The sequence below is a fragment of the Muscardinus avellanarius genome (assembly GCF_963383645.1).
Source record: "Muscardinus avellanarius genome assembly, chromosome: 7".
NCBI classification, from domain to species: Eukaryota; Metazoa; Chordata; class Mammalia; order Rodentia; family Gliridae; genus Muscardinus; species Muscardinus avellanarius.
This window is the reverse complement of record NC_137793.1, coordinates 32060006-32082809: the sequence shown is the minus strand read 5'-3', so window position 1 is coordinate 32082809 and position 22804 is coordinate 32060006. Positions and strand designations below refer to the sequence as shown.

Genomic DNA, 22804 nt, shown 5'->3' with positions numbered 1-22804 from the left:
GACTCTCACGGATCCGGTTCCGCCCTCCCTCTCGCTGCCGACCCTTCGGGGCTAGCGCCCGAGATCCCTTTCCCGGCGTGCTCTGCGCCGTGAAGAAGCGGCTCCCGGGGACTGGGGGCATTTTGTGTTGGCTGGAGCTGGAGGAACAAGATGGCGGCGGCGGCGGAGTGACAGGGGTCCCTCCGGGCCGGAGCCGGCGGCAGTGGTATCGCCGCCCTAACACACCGCGCCCTTTTCCAGCCCGCGACGTCGCCGCGAAGGCGAGGCAACGGCGGCCGCCCAAAAACAAGTGGCCTGCGCTAAGTAATCGCGAGAGCCTCTCAATAACCGCGGCCTGGCCGAAAGGAACCTGACCGAGCGGCGGCGATCCGGTTTCCTTTGGCCAGTTCTGGGTCCTGTAACGCCGGGGAAGGCCTCCCGCACTCAGTCTCCGGCCGCCCTCCTCCGCAGCCTGGCCCCGTGGCCGAGCCCCTGAGGCCTCCGTCTCTCCCTCAGAGGTTTCGGGGCTTGGCCCCAGCCTCCATCTTCGTCTCTCAGGATGGCGAGCAGCAGCGGCTCCAAGGCCGAATTCATTGTCGGAGGGAAATATAAACTGGTACGGAAGATCGGGTCCGGCTCCTTCGGGGACATTTATCTGGCGATTAACATCACCAACGGCGAGGTAATCACCTGGGGTGGGGTTCATCCAACGCCGCGCGTCTCCTCACCCCCAACCCCCAAACTGCCGGGGCCTCTGCCCACATCTCGCACGCACCGGGGAGCCCGGGGTGAGCCACTTTTCCGCGATAAGGAGCCTCCCCCGCTGTCTTTCCCTAAAAGGAAAAGAGCCCGATAGGAAGGTTGAGTAGACTCTGAAGTTTCCTATCTTGCTAATGCCCCATAAATTTGCCTTGGTTCGCTTTATATATATATATATATATATATATATATATATATATATATATATATATATATATATATTTTAGCCGTTTATTAAGGTGAGTAGGGCAAAATCCTGTGGTCCCTATGTTTTTATCATTTCTGTATTTAATTGTATTGCGGTTCTTCCGACTAACACCACAGTTTACGCTATCCTAGTAACTGGGCCCTAGTTCCTTCAAAATCTCATTACGTTTAGAGAGGTTGCCTCTTTTCTGGATGAATCGTTTCCCTGCACTTTAGAGGACGTGCGGATTTCGTCACTACCCCCTGAAGAGGCCTTTGAGGCTGGTTGTCTCTTTTTATTAATTACAAAGAGAGCGTTCTCTTCCCTGTCATTCACTTTCTCCTTGTAGTCGCGACTTAGAGCTTTGCTACGGTCTCCTCTCCCAAAGTGACATTGAATCCATAGGGATTTTTATGCCATCATCCCCTCTTTCCCCTGCAGGAAGTGGCAGTGAAGCTAGAATCTCAGAAGGCCAGGCATCCCCAGTTGCTGTACGAGAGCAAACTCTATAAGATTCTTCAAGGTGGGGTTGGCATCCCCCACATACGGTAAGAGCCCCTAAACACACAGGCGATCCGCGAAGTACGGGATGGTAAAATGGGTATAGGCAGGTAAAGGGACCAGCTAACTCCAGGTGTTGGTATTGAGTTGTATGGATTTGCCTGTAGCTGGTGGTTCCCTGTGAACCATGAGTCACCGGAATCATTGAGTAAATTTTAGTTTTCCAACTTAGTTGAAATTTTCGGTTTTGTTACACTCCGCTCCATTTAGCTTTTCGTCATTTTTTCCTCTTCCCGAGGCTTATTTGCAGTTAAGTATGCAGGTCATCTTTGATCCCTACCCGGACCAGTTGGCTGCTGCTTTCTTTCTGGCGGCACCTCTGATGTTCTTAGCTTTGTCCAGTAAGTGGATTTGAGGGTGCCCAAGTGACCGTGCTCAGCCAGTTCAGGTTGCTATTGGAGCTGGCTTGGGAAATGGCTGCTCTTTTGTTGTGTTTTTGTTCCAACATGTCTTCCTCCTCCGCTTAGAAAATGGCGGAACGACGTGACTCAACCCCATATTTCTACCCTTTTCTCACTTTGGATTCAGAAGTTATCTTCTTGATTCCCCTATTAGCCACCCAGAGTGAATTAACCCCTTGAAAAGCCAACAATAAAGGTTGGGGGGGAGGTCAAGGAAAGAGGTGATATAATGACAGTATGTTTGTGATCTCTGCAGCAGTTGCGACATGAAATATAATGTGTAAAATCCTTCGTATTCTTCTTAAATATTAAATATGTTAGTTACCCTTTTCTTTCGTGAATAGTCATGTTGGGCACATTTTAGTTTGTATTAGATTTATGGCTAATGGCAAAGACAGTTTGAGCAGCACCAACAATGTTGAGATTTACCCTAGTTGCTAAAAGAAAGCTTCACTTAACCACAGTTTGATGAGTAATTTTAACCTGTTGAATTATTTTGTCAGTGAAACTTCCCATCAGGGAAATTGTTACCTTTTTTGGACGGGATATTGGTAAATGCAAATAGAACTAATAAGGGGAAAGATGGCCAGATGTGTTCTTTTGAATATTTAACATTCAAGCGTTTTAGAGTTAATTTTTTTAACTCTTGAGACTAAATAACCTCTTTAGAGTAGAAACTAAAATATGCTTTAAAATAGACATTTTTCATCACATATTTTTGGAAAACAACATTGGCAGAAAATTGCACAGTAGTTGAGAATTAAATGATATATTTACTGTGTCCTCTTCATTTCTGTTTTTTCAAGTCTTGAAGTACTGGGTTATATATTAGTTTTGATGTGGAAACAACCAAACCAGCACCATACTTTGCAAAAATTCCAATGCTTATAGACATTTTTAATGGAAAAATTGATGATATATACTATTGGTTATTATGAAGTCTTTGGGAAAAAATTCCAAATTTATCTTACATAGTAAAGATGAGTGTGAAATCTGAAATGATCCAGATTTGAGATTTTTAATGATTACCATTTCTTAAAAAACCTACTGTGTAGAAAAGTAAGACTTGGTCTGTGCTGTTTTGCTTTCCATCGCTGTAGTTTTTCCAAAAATTTCTTAAAAGTGAAATCATACAGTATGTTATTTGTGTCTGGCACCTTTCACTTAATGCTGTTGAGGTTCATCCTGTGGGGAGACTATACATTTCACAATTTAGGTTGAATGTAATGTGTTTGAAATAATTTTCAAAAAGCATTAAGCGTCTGGCCTTTTCTGTGTTAAACCCAAGTTAAAAACATGCCTTTTGGGGGGTAGCTTTTAAAGAATAACTAAAGTATAGACTAATAAGGGCAATGAGTAATATATTGGATAAGCACATGAGTAAATTAACTTTTAGCCATAGCCGGGCTTGGTGCAGCTTGTAATCCCAGTACTTGAGAGGCTGAGATAGGAATATTGCACAGTTCGAAGACAGCCTCAGCTACTACTTAGGCCCTTTGCAACTCAGTGAGACTCTGTTTCAAAATAAAGAATAAAAAAATAAGGCTGGAGGTGTGGCTAGGAGGTAAAGTGCCTCTGGGTTCTATCTCCAGTACTGCAAAAAAAAAAAAAAAAAAAAAAAAGCAAAAAGAAATTAACTTGTGAGCAAGCTAATAGGTGCCTATTATAAGTTGGTGAGTTCAGGAGAGAGTTAAGGTAGTTATAGGCTGTCTGAGGGCGGGGCTAAATAGATTAACCTGACTTTCAAATTAATGCCTTCTAGGAGTGGAGATGGGATTTCAGCATCTGACTCTAAGGAAAAAGGCTTGGTGAACTGGTTAGGGAGAGCATCTGGCTTCTGGGAGTAATCTTTCAGGCCCAGTACAGTAATTGAACAAGGGTGGGGAAGTGTTTGTTTCAGAAATGGTAGGGCAGAGCCGGGCATGGTGGTGCACGCTTGTAATCCCAGCATTCAGAGGCTGAGACCGGAGGATCGCAGTTTGCAGACAGCCTCAGCTACAACTCAGTGAGACCCGGTTTCAAAATAAAGAATAAAAAATAGGGCAGGGGCTGTAGCTCAGAGTTGAATGCCCCTGGGTTCCATCCCCAGACCCACACACAAAAAAGGTAGTGACAAATGTGGATCATTGGTTTTGTATGGACGTATGTTCATATTCATTTATTTTTGTACAGGAGATTGAACCCACAGGCATTCTACCTCCAAGTTACATCTTCAGCCCTATTTTATATTATTTTGAAACAGGGTCTCACTAAGTTGCTGAGGCAGGCCTTGAATCTGTGAATATTCTATCTCAGCCTCCCAAGTACTGGATTTCAGGCATGATCCCTGCTGGCCTTCATTGGTTTAAAGTGAAGTGTGAAAGGATTATTTTTTCTACCAGAGGAGAGAGCAAAGGATAAGATAGATTTACATAAAGGTTCTTTGAATGGCAACATCTTCCCATCCTCCATGTTTGTTTCCAACTCTTCCTGCTATATCACTTATATATAGCAATATTTACTTGGTAAACATTGAGTTAAGGTGACTATTTAGTTTTTTTAAACTAGATTAAATACAGTCTTTTTTTTTTTTTTTTTTTTTTTGCAGTGCTGCGGATTGAGCCCAGGGGCATTCTACCTCTGAGCTACCCCCTTATCCCCCCCCCTTTTTTTTTTAAGTTGTGGAAAGCCTAAGTAGCTGAGGATTGCTGTGAACCTGATATCCTCCTGTCTCAGCCTTCCAAGTACTGGGATTACAAGCGTGTACCACCACACCTGGTTTAACATTAAGTTTAAAAATTTAGATTTTTGCTACATTTACTCAGCATGCATACATATCTCACTCACTCACAAACATACACAGACATATCCAGGCCATGTTAACTGTTTATAGGATTTGCTTTTACATACTTTGGGATATCCTAAAATAAGGGCTCAAAATTACCTGGCCTACATAGCTGACCTGCCTAATCAGGTTCTTCCTCTGTAATTTGAGAAACCTATTGTTAAATAGAAGCCTGGCATCCAGTCCCTTGTTATTTTAAGAAATTAAGTCTTTGCACCTTAAGAGTTGACTTTTCAAAGTTCACTTAAAATTACTGTTTCTATTTCAATCTATCTTTTCTTCCTAGTACTCCAGATTGAACTAACATTCTCTGAAACAATTATAAACAAAAAAGAGTGATTATCTAGGTGGATTTATTTATTTATTTATTTATTTATTGTACTGGGGATGGAACCCAGAAGTATTCTACCTCCAAGCTACACCCCCAGCCCTATTTTCTCATTCTTTAGTATTTATTTATTTATTTATTTATTTTTGTGGTACTGGGGGTGGAACCCAGAGACTTTTCTACCTCCAGGCTATACTCCCAGACTTATTTTATACTTTATTTTGGAAACAGGTCTCACTAAATTGCTAAGAGCCTCACTAAGTAGCTGAGGCTGGCTTTGAACCTGTGCGATCCTCCTGTCTCAGCCTCCTAAGTGCGGTGTTTACAAATGTGTGCCACCATGCCCAGTTTTTATTCTTTATTTTGAAATAGGGTCTCACTGAGTTGCAGAGGGCCTCAGTAGTAGCTGAGGCTGGCTGCGAACCGTGATCCTCCAGCCTCAGCCTCCCCAATGCTGGGATTATGAGCATGCACCACTATGCCTGGCTTGCCTTTTGATTTTAAACCACAATTTTTTGCCCTCTTCATCTAAATGTCTAGAAGATTTTTATGAAGTACTAGTTAATGTTTACCTTTCACTGTTAAAATGAGCTTAAATATTAATAGTCTTTTTTGAACTGAGCATGTATATTCTGCAGAAATTGTAATGCTCTTATCAGAGAATAAAAGTAACAACAGCATTGGGTATATCTTCACTGAGATGCATTTCAGATTACTAGATGAATGAGAAATGTGATTGTTAACTCAAAATGTAACTGAATTTATAGCTTATTGGAGATGTTTTATATTATTTGTTTGGGGAGTAATTTAATAATTCTAGGTAGCTTTTTGTGTGTGTGTGTGGTACTGGGGGTGGAACCCAGAGCCTTTCCACCTCCGGGCTATACTCCCAGACCTATTTTATATTTTATTTGGAAACAGGGTCTCACTAAGTTGCTGAGAACCTCATTAAGTAGCTGGGGCTGGCTTCGAACCTGTGCGATCCTCCTGTCTCAGCCTTTCAAGCGCGGGGATTACAAGCGTGCGCCACTATGCCTGGGTTTGGTAGCTTTTTTGAGCTGGATGAAACTGAGAGGTGTATGGAGCCTAATTCCTCATTATACAAATTAGACTTGAGTCTTAGAGAAGTTACTAGGGTCTCCGAAGTCCCTTTTCATCAGAGCCATTAATAACCTTTGTGTCCAGGTTGAATTATACCTGCTCACTTACTCCATACCTTTCCATGGGTGAGCCGTACTTTGCTGCTTCCCTTATTGGTGTTTGGCTTCGTGCACAGAATATGAAAAGCTGTTCTGTAAATGTAAGTAACCTGGCTGGGGATATAGCCCAGTGGTGGAGTACTTACTTGCCTAGCATGCATAATGCTGGATTTGATGCCCAACACCACAAAAAAACTAAATGTTAGTAACTTTAGAGTGTTCTCCCTTTTGTGTTTGTGGATTGCAGGATAAGAACTTTTCATTATCTGGAGTAAATATTATGGACCCATATAAGTTTTGGGTTTTACTTCCTTGTTTTTAGTCATTCTAAGAGCTAGATCATTTTGTTTCATAGTATATTTAAGTTGTACCTAAGGTGTTATTTTCATGATTTGCCAATATTTAGTAAGATACTTGACTGTCAAGAATTATTTTTCTGCCGGGTGTGGTGGCGCACGCTTGTAATCCCCGCTTGGGAGACTGAGACAGGAGGATCATGCAGGTTTGAAGCCAGCCTCAGCTGGCTTAAGAGACCCTGTCTCCAAATAAAAATATAAAATAGATCTGGGAGTGTAGCCCGGAGGTAGAGAGCCCCTGGGTTCCATCCCTAGTACCACCAAAAAAAAAAAAAAAAAAAAAGTTATTTTTCCCAGCTATACCATTCCTGGGTATCTTTCCAAAGGGACTGAAATCAGAATTAGTTATATATACATACCCATGTTCATAGCAGCACAATTCACAATAGCCAGGTTTATGGAACCAACCTAGGTTTCTTTCAACAGATGAGTAGATTACAAAATTATGGGATATGCACACAATGGAATTCTACTCAGCAATAAAATATGAAATGTCATTTGGAGGGAAATGGATGGACCTGGAGTGTTGAGATTATCCAGTCACAGAAAGTGAAGGGTTATACTGTAATTTGTGGAAGCTAGGGAGTAATAGGGATACCAGAGAGACTTCGGCATAATGGAGGAGAAGCTTCAGTAGAGTCAGGGATGTGGTCTAGGAGAAGGGGTGGGGATCAGTGAAGGAATTACAATGTGTTAAGATACCAGATAGATAGAACTAGATAAAATAATACTCTTTGGTTATTTTTGTTTCCAATATAGTCTCAGATGGCTTATAACACTTTGGATGACCAATATTAACAGCATATCTTAATGGAATTGTGTATGTGTTACTAAGGATTGAACCCCAGGGGCATTCTACCTTTGAGTAAAACCCCTAGTTTTTTACTTTTTGTTTTGAAATAGGGTCTCACTAGGTTGCTCATTTTCTCCCTGTGTTGCTGAGACTGTCCTACTACTTTTGATCCTCCTCTCCAGTACTGGAATTACAAGTCTGTGCCACTTAGGGCCAGGTTTAGTGTTAGTGTTTCCATTATAGAACCTCCCCTAATATTACTTTGTATCATTTTTGCATTGTTGTTAGCTTCTAGGGGTGTGTGTGTGTGTGTGTGTGTGTAATTGAACCCAGGGCTACATCCCAAGCCTATTTTTTATTTTTTGTGGTACTGGGGGTGGAACCCAGGGGAAGTCTACTTCTGAGTTACACCCTCAACCCTATTTTTTTTTTTTTATTTTGAAACAGGTTCTCACTGAGTTGCAGAGGGCCTCACTAAGTAGCTGAGGTGTCTGTGAACTGCAATCCTCCTGTCTCGGCCTTCCAAATGCTGAGATTACAAGCATGCACCACCGCGTGTGGCTGTTCTTTATTTTGAAACAGAACTTCGGGAAATAGCTGAGGCTGGCCTTGAACCTGCCATCCTTCATCTTGAAACAATCACTCAGCTGAGCCTAGGGGCACAAGCTTGTTATCCCAGTTCTTAGGAGACTGAGACAGGATCACAGATTGGAGGGCAGCCTCAGCAAGTAGTCTCAGTGAGACTCATCTACCTATTGTGACCCTGTTTCCAAATAAGAAATAAAATGGGTCTGGGAGGTGGAGCTGAAAGGTAGAATGCCTCTGGGTTCAATCCCCAGCAACACGCGCGCGCGCGCGCGCGCGCGCACACACACACGTTTCTTTAGGCAGCTGAGGTTAGTCTTGAACCTGGAATCCTATTGTCTCAGCCCTTTTCCCCCAAGCCCTGGGATTATAGGCATGTGGCACCACAGACTTGGCAGTTTATAGTCTTTAAGGAAACCTCTGATGTTTGAGACTGTCTTGATGGACTTAGTATTTTTTTTGTGTGTGTGGGGGGGGTTGGGGGTGGAACCCAGGGGAATTCGACCTCCAAGCTACACCCCCTGCCCTATTTTTATTTATTTTAAAACAGGGTCTCACTAAGTTGCAAAGGGCCTCACTAAGTAGCTGAGGCTGGCTGTGAACCACGATCCTCCTGTCTCAGCCTCCCGAATGCTGGGATTACAAGCATACACCACCACGCCTGGCTGTTAGTATGCTTTATAATGCCGAGTATAGTACATTATAAGGAATAACAAACATTTCTTTTATTTACTTTGTGTGTATGTGTGCATGCGCACAGAGATTATACAAGTGCACCTACCTGCTTTGTGCCAACATAGTTTAAAATACTGGGCATGTTTCAGTGAAAAGTCAGAATTTTCATGAGGCTTATATTCTTTTTGAGCATCTGTCATGGATATGGCATAATGGCATATGGCAGTGGTAAATTTGTTTTGTGCTGAAAATTAGAAAGTTGTCTGACTCTCAAAATGTGTGAAGACATGAATGTTTTGTTAATATCACAGTAATAGTATACTCGGTATGAGTCCCAAATAGTACCTGGAAGCATTTAAAACTTCCTGTGTTGGTCAGGTCAGTGGGACCCCATTAAGGTTGTGTTCCTATGAGTTCTGCTGAATTAGCATTTCTCAGATATCAACCATGTATAATTACCCACCAAGCTTGTTAAAAATGCAGGCCTCACCACCTCACACCCATATTACTGTTTGACTAGTTCTGGAGTGGGTCCTCAGTCTGATGTTTTAAATTTTATTATTATTATTTGGTAGAACTGGAAATTGAGCTCAGAGGTGCATTCTACCTCTGAGCTATATACCTCCAAATCCCCAACGGCCCCTCCCCCCTTTTGAACAGGGTCTTGTGCTCACTTCAGCACATATATTAAAATTGAGCCAGGCGTGGTGGCGCACGCTTGTAAACCCCGCGCTTGGGAGGCAGAGACAGGAGGATCGCGTAGGTTCGAGGCCAGCCTCACGTGCTGGCTTAGGAGACCCTGTTTATAAATAAAAATGTAAAAATAGGTCTGGGAGTGTAGCCTGGAGGTAGAAGGGCTTCCAGGAACCCCAGTACCCAGTACCACCAAAAAAAAAATTGAGATAGGGTTTCACTAATTGCTGGTGCTGGCTGATAGCCTAAGATCCTCTTGTCTCAGCCTCCCAGGTATTGGGATTACATGCATGCACTACCACACCTGGGTTGAGTCTGTATTTTTTTTTTTTAATTTCTGCTAAAGATCTGGAGGACAAGTGTGGTGTGTGTGTGTGTGTGTGTGTGTGTGTGTGTGTGTAAGTGTGTGTGTGTTTGTTTGTGTCACTGGGGATTGAACCCAGGGGCATTCTACCATTCTACCTCTGAGTTGTTTATTTTGAAACAAAGTCTCACTAGATGGAGAGTCTCACTAATTGGGATCCTCATAATTTGTGCATCCTTTTCAATGTATATGGTTTGGTTTTGTTTTTGAAATGGAATCTCTATGTTGCCAGGCTGGTCTTGAACGCAAGGGTGTAAGTGATCCTCTTGCCTCAGCCTCCTGAATAGTTGCATTACAGACTTAACACTGTCATGCCTGACTTGTCTTATTTGCCCACGAAAGTAGGGATTATGGTTTTGTTTTCTTCTGTTAGCCACCACACGTGTGTGTGTGTGTGTGTGTGTGTGTGTGTGTGTGTGTGTGTCACTGAGGATGGATCCCAGGAGCATTATATCTCTGAGCTACACCCCCGGTTCTATTTTTTATTCTTTACTTTGAAACAGAGTCTCACTGAGTTGCAAAGAGCCCTCACTAAGTAGCTGAGGCTGTCCTCTAACTGTGATCCCTCTGTCTCAGCCTCCCAAAGGCTGGGATTTCGAGTGTGTGCCACCATGCCCATGTGTCACCACACATATCGAATGGTTAAATGAATAGTAGTTTTTTGTGGGAGGGGGCTGGGGATTGAACTCAGGAGCATTCTGCCTCTGAACTACACCCCCAGCCCTATTTTATTCTTTATTTTGAAACTGTCTCACTAAGTTGTGGAGGGCCTCACTAAGTAGCTGAGGCTGACTACAAACCTGCTGTCCTCTCTCAGCCTCCTAAGTACTGGGATCACAAGTGTGGACCACCACACTCGGCTCAGTAGTAGTTTTGGTAGAGATAGTGGTAAATAGGAAAGAAAGTTCTTTCTTTCAAGGCAGAGGGCAATATACAAGGAGATGAAGAAAAATGAAAAGGCCCCCCCCCCCTTTTTGCCACAATTCAAGGATCTTGGATTGTATTACCTGTGAGCAAAGTATTAGTAGCAGTTAGGAAGTAGGGTCAGAGTGGAGAAGACGATATCAACTAATCATCTTAGTTGACTATGTTATTGCTAAGTAAAATCGTGCACATGATCTCAAATTTTAACTTTTAATTCAATAGTCTATTTACCTCAAGTTGATTTAGAGCTGAGATTCTTAGTCCATATTAGGAAATAGCCCCAGTTCCACACCCCTGTGAGGCCTGTGAACTTAAAAATTACATTTTTATTTTCATGAACCCATGAGTAAAATCTAGGATAATGTGATATATTTTATGCATTTGAAGCATTCTGAGAAAATGAATGTTGTGAAGGCGTCATCATACTACTCAAGGGATCTAGGGCACCGAAATACAGAGGTTATTCCACCCCGCCCCACCAACTATACACACACACACACACTTGAGCAAGTTCTTATCATTATGGTTAGTTTGTTTGGTATAGGATTGCTTTATTCAGTATTCTTTTTCTTTCTTATTCCTGTTCAATTTTAGTTTACTAATATACTTTTATGTATTCTCTTAAAGGGCTTGAGGTTAGGTAGTAAATTAGCCAGTTAAAGGTTGAAGCCTGGTGTGGTGGTGCACACCTGTACCAGTACTTGGCTGGGGAATCCCAGGTTCAAATCCAGCCTCAGCAATTTAGTGACCCTGTTTCCAAATAAGAAATAAAACCGACTGGGCATGGTGGCACACCGCTTGTAATCTCAGTACTTGGGAGGCTGAGACAGGAGGATCACAGGTTTGCAGCCAGCTTCAGCTGCTTAGTAATGCCCTCTGTGATCTAGTGAAACCCTGTTTTAAAATAATATATATATTGCCGGGCGTGGTGGCGCACGCTTGTAATCCCCTGTCTCTGCTTGGGAGGCAGAGACAGGAGGACCACGCAGGTTTGAAGCCAGCTGCGTGCACTTGCTTAGGAGACCCTGTTTCCAAATAAAAATGTAAAAATAGGTCTGGGAGTGTAGCCCAGAGGTAGAAGGGCTTCCAGGAACCCCAGTACCACCACCAAAAAAAAAAAAATTATATATATATATATGTTATGTTATTTTATACATGATATATATAAAATTATGTATGTATGTATGTATGTATGTATGTATGTATGGTTGTGGATATGGCTCAGAGGTAGAATGCCCCTGGGTTCAATCACCAGTACCAGCAGCAACAACAAAACAAACTGAATTGTATCTTGAATGGGAGATTGCAAAAGAGAAGAGAATGGCTTGATACCCAATTTTCTAATAACAATTCAAGTGTAGGCATACAATTCTAGTTGTCTTATTCAATGTGAAATGAAGGTCACAAATTAAAGAAGCAAATATGGGCAAGGAAGCTTAGGGAGAATGAGAGTTTAACAGCACCTTTGTTATGATGAAAACTTAGCAGACAACCATCAAGACTTAACAGAAAATCACCACTCTGGGCTCTTGATTTTAGTGTTTATTTATATTTGCCTGTGTGTCTGTATAGTACTGGGGATTGAACTTGGACATTCTGCCTCCAAGCTATTCTTCTAGCCCCCGCCCCCACCCCTTTGCGGTACTGGATATGGAACCCCGGGGGCATTCTACCTCTGAGCTACACCCCCAGCCCTATTTCTTATTCTTTATTTTGAAACAGGGTCTCACTGAGTTGGAAAGGGCCTCACTAAGTAGCTGAGGCTGTCTGCGAACCCCATCCAACTGTCTCAGTCTCTCAAATGCTAGGATTACAAGTGTGGGCCACCACTCCCAGTTTAGCCCTTTTTATTTTATTATTTGGAAACAGGGTCTCACTAAGTTACTGACAGCCTTACCAGGTTGCTGAGGCTGGCTTAAACCTGTGATTCTCCTGTCTCAACCTCTCAAGTACTGGGATTACAAGTGTGTGCCACCATACATTTTAATAAAAAATTAGTAGACACTTCCTAATGTTTCAAAATAAAGGATGAAAATAGTAAAGATTGGGGGTGTAGCTTGGAGGTAGATTGCTTCTGGGTTCAATCCTGAGTACTGGGGAAAAAATCATGTGGGTTTTGTTTGTTGCAATTGAAGGTTCAAACCAGAGGCATTCTACCTCCAAGCCAATGGTGTTCCTAATGGTGTTATTTTGTAAAATAAGTGTATAAAATAAGTATTTTGCTGAGCGTGGTCCCCGCGCTTGGGAGGCAGAGACAGGAGGATCGCGCAGGTTCGAAGCCAGCCGCATGAGCTGGCTTAGGAGACCCTGTTTCCAAATAAAAATGTAAAAATAGGTCTGGGAGTGTAGCCTGGAGGTAGAAGGGCTTCCAGGAACCCCAGTACCACCAAAATCAATCAATCAGTCAATCAATAAAATAAAATACTAAGTATTTTTACCTTCCTTGTATTGTTTTCCTCATTGCCAAGTCCTATACTTCCTTCCTTATTGCAGCCTTTTATTCTTTTTAATTCCTTCATTAAATTACTGACCATTTCCTGTGTATATAGCATTGGATGATGGGAATTATGGTTCTAAAGAAGGCAAATAAAATGGTTGCCCTATCAAGCTAATTGAAGCAGAGGGTCTATATTAAACATTTTTTTTCTTACTTTTTTTTTTTTTTTTTTTTGTGGTACTGGGGGTGGAACCCAGGGGATTTTCTACCTCCGGGCTATACTTCCAGACCTATTTTATATTTTATTTGGAAACAGGATCTCACTAAGTTGCTGAGAGCCTCACTAAGTAGCTGAGGCTGGCTTCGAACCTGTGTGATCCTCCTTTCTCAGCCTCCCAAGCGCTGGGATTACAAGCGTGCTCCACCACGCCCAGCATACAAATACATATTTTTGCTAGAGTGATGAAACGAGTACTTAAATTTGAGTACTTTAATCTGTGCTGCATATTATAAGAATTACACTGATTTGTTCTTGGGAATCATAGGTCTCATAACAATACAATTTCATTTCAGTTACTTGATTTCTTAGAGAAACATAAAATTCTAACTTGAAATCTCTAGCTATATTGTAATCCCAGTATTTGGGAGGCTAAGACAGGAAGATTGCAGGTTCAAGGCTAGCCTTAGCAACTTAGCAAGGCCCTAATCAATACCCAGTTTCCAAACAAAAAAATAAATGGCAGTTGGGCGTGGTAATACACACCTGTAATTCTAGTACTTGGGAGGCTGAAACAGGATGATCACAGGTTTACAGCCAGTCTCGGCAACCTAGCAAGGCCCTCCACAACATAGCAAGGTTCTGTTCCAAAAGAAAAAATTGGGCTGAGGATGTACTCAGGCAGAGTACCCCTGGGTTCAGTTCCTGTAGGAGTAAATAAATAGGGCTGGGTAAATAGCTCAGAGGTAGAATGTCCCTGGGTTCAATCTCCAGTAACTAACACACACACATGCACACACTCCAGCTTTAATACTTTTTTTTTTGTATGAATTAAGGTAGGTGCTAGAGGTCGAACTTAGGACCCCATTGTCATTGAGCTGTACTATATCACAATCTCTATAATATAACCTTCCTAACTGATCCTCCTGCCATTTTCATTTCCTGCTTCTGTTTCCATAATACATCCTAATGCTATTTCCATAATGCCTCCTAAATGCAGAGATTAATGCTGTGGGGTGTGTGTGGGTGGGTGGGGGGTGCTGGGGATGGAACCCAGAGGCTTTCTACCTTTGGGCTTCACTAAGTTGCTGAAAGCCTCACTAAGGAGCTGAGGCTGGCTTCGAACCTCCCAAGTACTGGGATGTGCTACCACGCCCAGCAGTGCTGTGATTTTAATTATGTCATGGCTACAAATTCCACTAGTAGTTCTCTATCATATAGATTCCTGTAGCCTTGCATTCTAAGGTTTATAAACTCTTGAAGCTGAGGATGCAACTCTATGGTAGAATGCTTGCCTACCAAGCATGAGGCCCTGGGTGTAACTCCTCAGGACTATGAACCTCCAAAAAAGATCTTTATAATATATCCTCAGACAATTTGCCACCTTGACTCTTACCTCTGTGCGAAGTGAGTGGTCCAAAATTATTATTATTAGTAGTAGTAATAGTATTTTTGTGGTACTGGGGGTGGAACCCAGGGACTTTTCTACCTCTGGCTACACTCCCATACCTATTTTATATTTTATTTGGAAACAGGGTCTCACTAAGTTGCTGAGAGCCTCACTAAGTAGATGAGGCTGGCTTCGAACCTGTATGATCCTTCTGTCTCAGCCTCCCAAGTGCTGGGATTACAAGCGTGCCCAGCTAGAAAATCCTTTTAAAATCTGTACTACTCCCATATTAAAACTAACTCTAAAGAGCATGTTATTCAGGAGCATTTGCAAATCATTTTGACTGGGCGTGGTGGCGCACCTGCCCGCTTGTAATCCTACTTTGTAATCCCAGTGCTTGGAAGGCTGAGAAAGAAAGATGGCAGGTTTGCAGCCAGTCTCAGCTACTTAGTGAAGCCATCTGTTACTTCGTGAGACCCTTTTTCAAAATAAAGATTAAAAAATAGGACTGGGGGTGTAGCTCAGAGGTAAAACGCCCCTGGGTTCAATCCCTAGTACTGGAAAACAAAACAAAAAACAGAAATTTACTAGCTGGCATGGTTGTAATCCCAGTATTTGGGAGTCTGAGACAGGAGGGTGACAAGTTAGAGGACAACCTCAGAAACTTAGTGAGGCTTTCATCAATTTGGCAAAACACTGTTTCCAGTTAAAAACTAACAAGAGGTAGGGCTGGGGGCAGAGACCAGAGGTAGAATGCACTTGGGTTCCATCCCCAGTAACACAAATACACTCATGCTCTCTCTTACTCACACTCACATCTCATTTACTAATAAACTTTTTGGAAGAATAATATTCAAATCAAATTGGATTTTTGAAGATCCAAGTACCTATAATGTGCACATCATTTAGCAGCAACACATCATGCACCTTTGTTTTTTGATACTGAGGAGTGAATCCTGGGGCATTCTACCTCTGAGCTACGCCTGAGACCTTTTACTTTTTATTTTGAGACAAGGTCTCACTGATTTTTTTTTTTTTAGTGGTACTGGGATTCCTGGAAGCCCTTCTACCTCCGAGCTACACTCCCAGACCTATTTTGTTTTTTGGAAACAGGGTCTCCTAAGCCAGTACGGCTGGCTTCGAACCTGCACGATCCTCCTGTCTCCGCCTCCCAAGCGTGGGGATTGCAAGTGGGCGCCATCACGCTCCGCAGGTCTCACTGAATTTTTGAGGCTGTCCTTTAACCTGTGATCTTTTTGTTTCAGCTTCCCAAGTATTGGAATTACAGGCATGTGCCACCATGACCAATAGCACATCATGTACTTCCAGCATATAAAGATCTAAAGGAGCCAGGTGAGGTGGCATATGTCTGTAACCCCAGTACTTGGAAGGCTGAATCAGGAGGATCACAGGTTTGAGGATAGCCTCAGCTACTTAGGCCCTCCCCAACTTGAGACCTTGTTTCAAAATAAAGAAAAAAATAGGGCTGAGGGTATAGCTCAGAGGTAGAATGCCCCTGGTTCCATCCCCTGTATGGTTAAAAAAAAAAAAAAGGAATCTATAACTCCGTAATATTGAACATTTATGGGTTGATTAATTATTTTATTTTATTTTATTTGGTGGTGCTAGGGAATAAGCCCAAGGCATTCTACCTTGGAGCTATACCCCCAGTCCAATTTTTTTTTTTTTAACTTTTATGTTGAAACAAGGTCTTGATAGGTTGAGAGTCTCACTACTTACTGAGGCTGTTTTTGAACCTTTCATACTCCTGTCTCAGCCTCCCAAGGCTTACAGGCATGCATCACTACCCCAAACAATATTTAACATTTATTTTGTGTGTGGGGGAGGTCTGGGGATGGAACCCATGGGCATTTGACCTCCCAGCTACTCCCCGTGCCCTATTTTTTATTCTGCCCTATTTTTGAAACAGGGTTTCACCAAGTTGGGGAGGGCCTCACTAAGTAGCTGAGGTTGTCTGTGAACTGGATCCTCCAGTCTCCTCCTGCTGGGATTAAAAACATGTGCCACCACGCCTGGCAATATTAAACATTTATAATGGCAAGTTCTTGACAACTTTGTAGCATAGATTTGCTGCCGCCATTAAGTAAAAGGAGGAAGAAAAATGAAAGAACAAAATAAAATGGAGAGGACAAGGGAAGAATACATACAACTTACTTTATTCATTATTTACCTTATGTGTTAGCCAGCCCCACCTTGGATCCCTTCCCCAAGAAAAACCTACTGTAAACTTCTTTCAAGTAAATGAATGAATGTGAAAGATGCTGAGTTTCCATGAAGAGACTAAAGCGGGAAAATAGCAGTAGCTTTGGTATGTGGATTTAGGTGCAGTTATGGCAGTACAACTTTGCAACTATTACATCTGTTTTTTGGTTTCATTTTTGTGGTTTTCTTTTTCTTAGCTAGTGGGCAAGACCTATAGGAGTTTAGGCATATGCTGTTTCCCTAACAGATTACCTTCTATAAAGAGGATGTGAAGTGGATTTTATTTTGTGTGTTTGATGGCAGTTATCTTTATAGGTTATTGAGGTTACTTGATTTTAAAAAAAAAGTCATTACTCTTACATTGTGGTGGACAGTGTAATCAGTAGGAATATTTTTGAATGGGAGGAAAAATGACCTTGAACAAATCCTAACCAGAAAGGAAAACTGTCTTAATCTTAAATAATTTGGAGATTTTTGTGAAATTGTGTGATAGGTTTGCATTATAACCCTTCCTTCTCCTTTTCTCTTTATTTTGTTAGGTGGTATGGTCAGGAAAAAGACTATAATGTGCTAGTCATGGATCTTCTGGGACCCAGCCTTGAAGACCTCTTCAATTTCTGTTCAAGAAGGTTCACGATGAAAACTGTACTAATGTTAGCCGACCAGGTATGTGAAATTTTGACAAATTAAAACTGAGATGACTACAATAGGATATTCTTTAAAATTTTATAAGCTAGAGTATCATAATCCCATTTCCACTATTTAACTTTAGGTAAAGCAAAAAGATCTTATACCTAACAGTACTATTTATTCAAGTGTACCACTCTCTAATATGGCTTGTAAATGTTTTCCTGCATGTATAGAACAAAGTATTATGTTCAGGACTCTTATAACCTGCATTTTTTTTTAAAGAAAAATAATTCCTAATTATTAATTAATTAATAATTTAATCCCTAAATTAAGATGAGTAAGAAGTTCTGATCAAATAGGTGTTTAAGTAACAGATTCTCGTCGGTAGTACTGAAGCAAGATCTGGGAAGTTTCAGAAATATCATGAACTAGATTCGTGTATTGACTGGAGCTTGGATTTAAGTGGTTTGCATCCAAGAAATCACAAAACATAACTTGATACAAAGTGATAATTAGGGAAATGGGATAAGGAACAAACCTAGAGGGAAAAGATAATATTTAAGATAATAGGTAAAGTCAGATATAGTGGTGCATATCTGTTATCCCGTACTTGGGGAGATTCAGACAGGAGAATCACAGGTTTGAGGCCAGTCTTTGCATCTTATCAAGACCCTGTGTAAAAAAGAAAAAAAGAATGGATATAGTTTGGTAAAATGTTCCCTGGACTCAATCCCAAACAAACTCAATTACCAATAAACCAAAGGAAATAATAGATAAATATCAAGGAAATTATGACTTATTATAGTTGTGACTTGTTAACCTTTAAAAAACAATTATTTATTTAAGCCGGGCTTGGTGGTACATGTCTGTAATCCCAGCGCTTGGGAAGCTGAGACAGGAGGATTGCATAGGTTTGAAGCCAGCCTCAGCTACTTAGTGAGATTCTGTTTCCAAATAAAATATAAGATAGGTCTGGGAGTATAGCCCAGAGGTAGAAAAGCCCCTGGGTTCTTACTAACCTCAGTATCACCAAAAAATATATATTATTTTATTTATTTATTTATTTATTATTTATTTATTTATTTATTTTTTGGTGGTACTGGGGTTCCTGGAAGCCCTTCTACTTCTGGGCTACACTCCCAGACCTATTTTTACATTTTTTTAAATTTGGAAACAGGGTCTCCTAAGCCAGCGCGCGCTGCTGGCTTCGAACCTGCGCGATCCTCCTGTCTCTGCCTCCCAAGCGCGGGGATTACAAGCGTGCGCCACCACGCCCGGCTATTTTATTTATTTTTAATACTGAGGATGGAACCCAGAGACATTCTATCTCCTAGATACATCCCCAGTCCTATTTTTTATTCTTTATATTTTAAAACAGTATCTCACTGAGCTGCAAAGGGCCTCCCTAAATACCTGAGGCTGTCTGCAAATCTGTGATCCTCCTGTCTCAGCCTCCCAAGTACTGGAATTACTAGCATGCACCACCACACTCAGCTAAGGAGGTTTTTGTTTAAGGCAGTTAATAGTAGTCTTGCTCGTAGATGACAGGTAACACTTGAAGTGGTCTGTACTTCGTATAAATTATTTGCTCTTGATCTTTTCTAGTGATTTAATAATCATAGGTTAATAGTGGATATTACTTAGCCAAGACAAACATACACATTAAGTGACCTGAATCTTTTGCTTCCTGTAAAGTATAAGTTGCTGCTATACCCAAAGGTTTTATTTATACTTTTTTTTTTTTTTTTTTGATGGTATAAGTAGTTTAAGCCAGAGATTACTGGTTTGGGTTTGAAAGACATTTCTCAAGATAGAGGAATAAGCTGGGCGCACAGTTGTAATCTCAGTACTTGGAAGGTTGAGACAGGAGGGATCTGGGTTCACAGACAGCCTCAGCTACTTAGTGAGGTCCTTTGCAACTTAGTTAGACCCTGTTTCAAAATAAAGAATAAAAAATAGGGCTGAGGATATAGGTTGGAGGTAGAATGAATGCCCCTGGGTTCCATCCTCAATATTACAAAAAAATTTTTTTTTAAATTTATATGTTTAAGGTAATAAAAGCTCTGGGGACAAATAGAATCCTGACACATACTACTGTGAAGAACAAGAATGTATGAGAGTGCAAAGCTCAGAAATTAAGACATTTCTGTTGTATATAAAAGATGCCATAAACAAGACTATATATTTGTGAAAGAGATTGATTGATTGAATGAACCCAGGGGTATTCCACCTCGAAACAGGGTCCTCTTAGGTTGCTAAGATTTTCTTTAATTTTAATTTAAAAAAATTAAATTTATTGCAGGGCGTGGTGGCACCCTATTAATCCCAGCATTTGGGAGGGTGAAACAGGATTGTAGTTCATGGACAGCCTCAGCTACTTAGGCCCTTTGCAACTCAGTGAGACTCTGTTTCAAAATAAAGAATAAAAAATAGGGCCGGGAGTGTGGCTCGAAGGTAGAATGCCCCGGAGTTCCATACCCAGTACCACCACCACCACAAAAAAAAAAAAAAAAAAATATATATATATATATATATATATATATATATTTTTTTTTTTTTTTTGGCACTACTGGGGGTGGGGCTCAGGGGCTTTTCTACCTCTGGGCTATACTCCCAGAACTATTTTATACTTTTATATGGAAACAGGGTCTCACTAAGTTGCTGAGAGCCTCACTAAGTAGCTGAGGCTGGCTTCGAACCTGTGCGATCCTCCTGTCTCAGCCTCCCAAGCACTGGGATTACAAACGTGCGCCACCACTCCCGACAAAAATTTAAATTTATAAAAAAAATTATTCAACCAAGTGTGGTGACGCATGCTTATAGTCCCAGTACTTGGGAGGCTGAGACAGGAAGATCACAGTTTCGTGGCCAACCTCAGCAATTTAGTGAGACCCTGTTTCAAAATAAAAGAATATAGGGCTGAAAATGTAGCTGGAGGTAGAATGCCCAAGGTTAGAGCCCCAGCACAAAAAAAAAGAAAAAAAAAAAATCCAGTTGCGATGGCATATTCTTATAATCCCAGTACTTGGGAGGTTGAGATTTGAGGACAGCCTCAGCAGACTTTCATCAATCTAACACAAGACCTTGTTTCAAAATAAAATTAAGCTGGGTGTGGTGCCACATGCTTGTAATCCGAGCATTTGGGAGGCTGGGACAGGAATGTACACTCCTGTAATCCCAGTACTCAGGAGGTTGAAACATGAGGATTACTTTTTTTTTTTTGTGGTGGTGGTGGTGGTACTGGGGGTGGAACCCAGAGGCTTTCTACCTCTGGGCTATACTCCCAGACCTATTTTATACTTTATTTGGAAACAGGGCCTCAGTAAGTAGCTTATTTTTATGTTTTATTTGGAAATAGGGTCTCACTAAGTTGCTGAGAGCCTCACTAAGTAGCTGAGGTTGGTTTCGAACCTGTGCGATCCTCCTGTCTCAGCCTCCTAAGTGCTGGGATTCTAAGTGTGCGCCACCACACCTGGCTCGAGGATTACAAATTTTAAAAAATAAGCTTTAATAGTGGGAAAAGAATTTCTCATATACTACTGGTAGAAATATGAATTTTATTGCCTATTTAAAAAGGTGGTTGGATTGTTTATAATTTGTGTGTTTAAGTGTAACAGTGATTGAACCCAAGGATATTCTACCTCCAAGCTTTACCCGCAGTCCTATTTGCTTTTATTTATTTATTTATTTATTTATTTTTGTGGTAATGGGGATGGAACTCGGGGGCATCCTACCTCTGAGCTACACCCCCAGCCCTGTTTTTTATTCTTTACTTTGAGACAGGATCTCACTGAGTTGCAAAGGGCCTCACTAAGTAGCCAAGGCTGTCCGCAAACCACAATCCTCCTGTCTCAGTCTCCCAAATGCTGGGATTACAGGCGTGCGCCACCATGCCCAGCTTTTTAAATTAATTAACTTATTAATTAATTAATTTTGGTGGTGCTGGGGTGGAACTCAGGGGCTTTCTACCTCCAGGTTATACTCCCAGACCTATTTTTAATTTTATTTAGAAACTGGGTCTCACTAAGTTGCAGAGTGCCTCACAGGTTGTTGAGACTGGCTGAAAACCTGTGATCTTCCTGTCTCAACCTCCCAAGTACTAGGATTAAAGCGTGCACTACCATGCTGAGCTATAAAAATTATACATACCCTTCATGATCCCAGCTATGGTGGAGGCTAAAACAGGAAGATTGCAAGGTTGAGACCAGTCTGGTCAATTTAGACCCAGTTTCAAGATAAAAGGTAGCTGGGCATGGTGTTGCATTCTTGTGCATGCTAAACATGCTAAGCAGGTGTTCTGGCATTGAATTTCTACCAGAGCACAAGACTGCAGGTAAAAGATTTTACTATATTTTATTTTGTTATAACTGAAATAATTCTAAACACATTACTTTGTTGTTGTAGTTGTCATTATACTGGGGATTGAAGCTGGGAGTGGAGTCCATGTCTAAACTGTACTTCCAGTCTTTTTTTTGTTTTATAATTTTTAGTTTTGATACAATGTCTCACTAAGTTGCCCAGGCTGGCCTCAGTCCCATAGTCCTGTCTCAGCCTTCCAAATGCTTGGATTACAGACATACACTGCCTTGCCTGGCTTGCCTTTCATTTCATTTATTTATTTATTTATTTATTTATTTATTTATTTATTTATTTATCTATTTATTTAATTTTGTTTGTGTGGTACTAGTAATTGAACCCATAGGGATTTTACCTCTAAACTACTCCCCCAGCCCAATTTTCTTATTTGGAAACGGGGCTGGCTTTGAACCTAAAATCCTCCCAAATACCGGGATTGCAGCTGTGTACCACCACATCCAGTTACATTTTATTTATTCTATTTTATTTATTTATTGCTGGCCTGGGGATGGAACCCAGGGACATTTGACCTCCAAGCTACACCCCCTGCCCTATTTTTAAATTATTATTATTATTTTATTTTATTTTGGTGGGTCTGGGGGTGGAGCCCAGAGGTATTTGGCCTCTGAACTATACCCCCCTGCCCTATTTTTTATTCTTTATTTTGAAACCAGGTCTCACTAAATAGCTGAGGCTGTCCTTGAACCGCAATCCGCTGGATTCAGCCTCCCGAATGCTGGGGTTGCAAACATGCGCCACCATGCCCATCTTATTCTTTTTATGAAACAGGGTCTCAATAAGTTGCAGAGGGCCTCACTAAGTAGCTGATGCTGTCTGCGAACCACAGTCTCAGCCTCCCTAATGCTGGGGTTACAAGTGTGCGCCACCACACCCGGCTTACATTTTATAATTGGAATGTTGCA

The 22804-nt window shown here is 41.4% G+C and overlaps 1 protein-coding gene across 3 annotated transcripts in view; it reads left to right on the top strand.

Moving 5' to 3' along the window:
* Positions 1-538: 538 nt before the first annotated feature.
* CSNK1A1 (casein kinase 1 alpha 1) overlaps positions 539-22804 on the top strand; it is a gene marked incomplete at both ends in the record, with an annotated part of 44685 nt that continues 22419 nt past the window's right edge. For all 3 annotated transcript variants that reach the window (XM_080699507.1, XM_080699508.1, XM_080699509.1), the window contains 3 exons: positions 539-661; positions 1367-1473; positions 17435-17561. In XM_080699507.1, the coding sequence (XP_080555633.1) occupies positions 539-661; positions 1367-1473; positions 17435-17561 (357 nt within the window). The remainder of the gene's footprint in view (positions 662-1366; positions 1474-17434; positions 17562-22804) is intronic.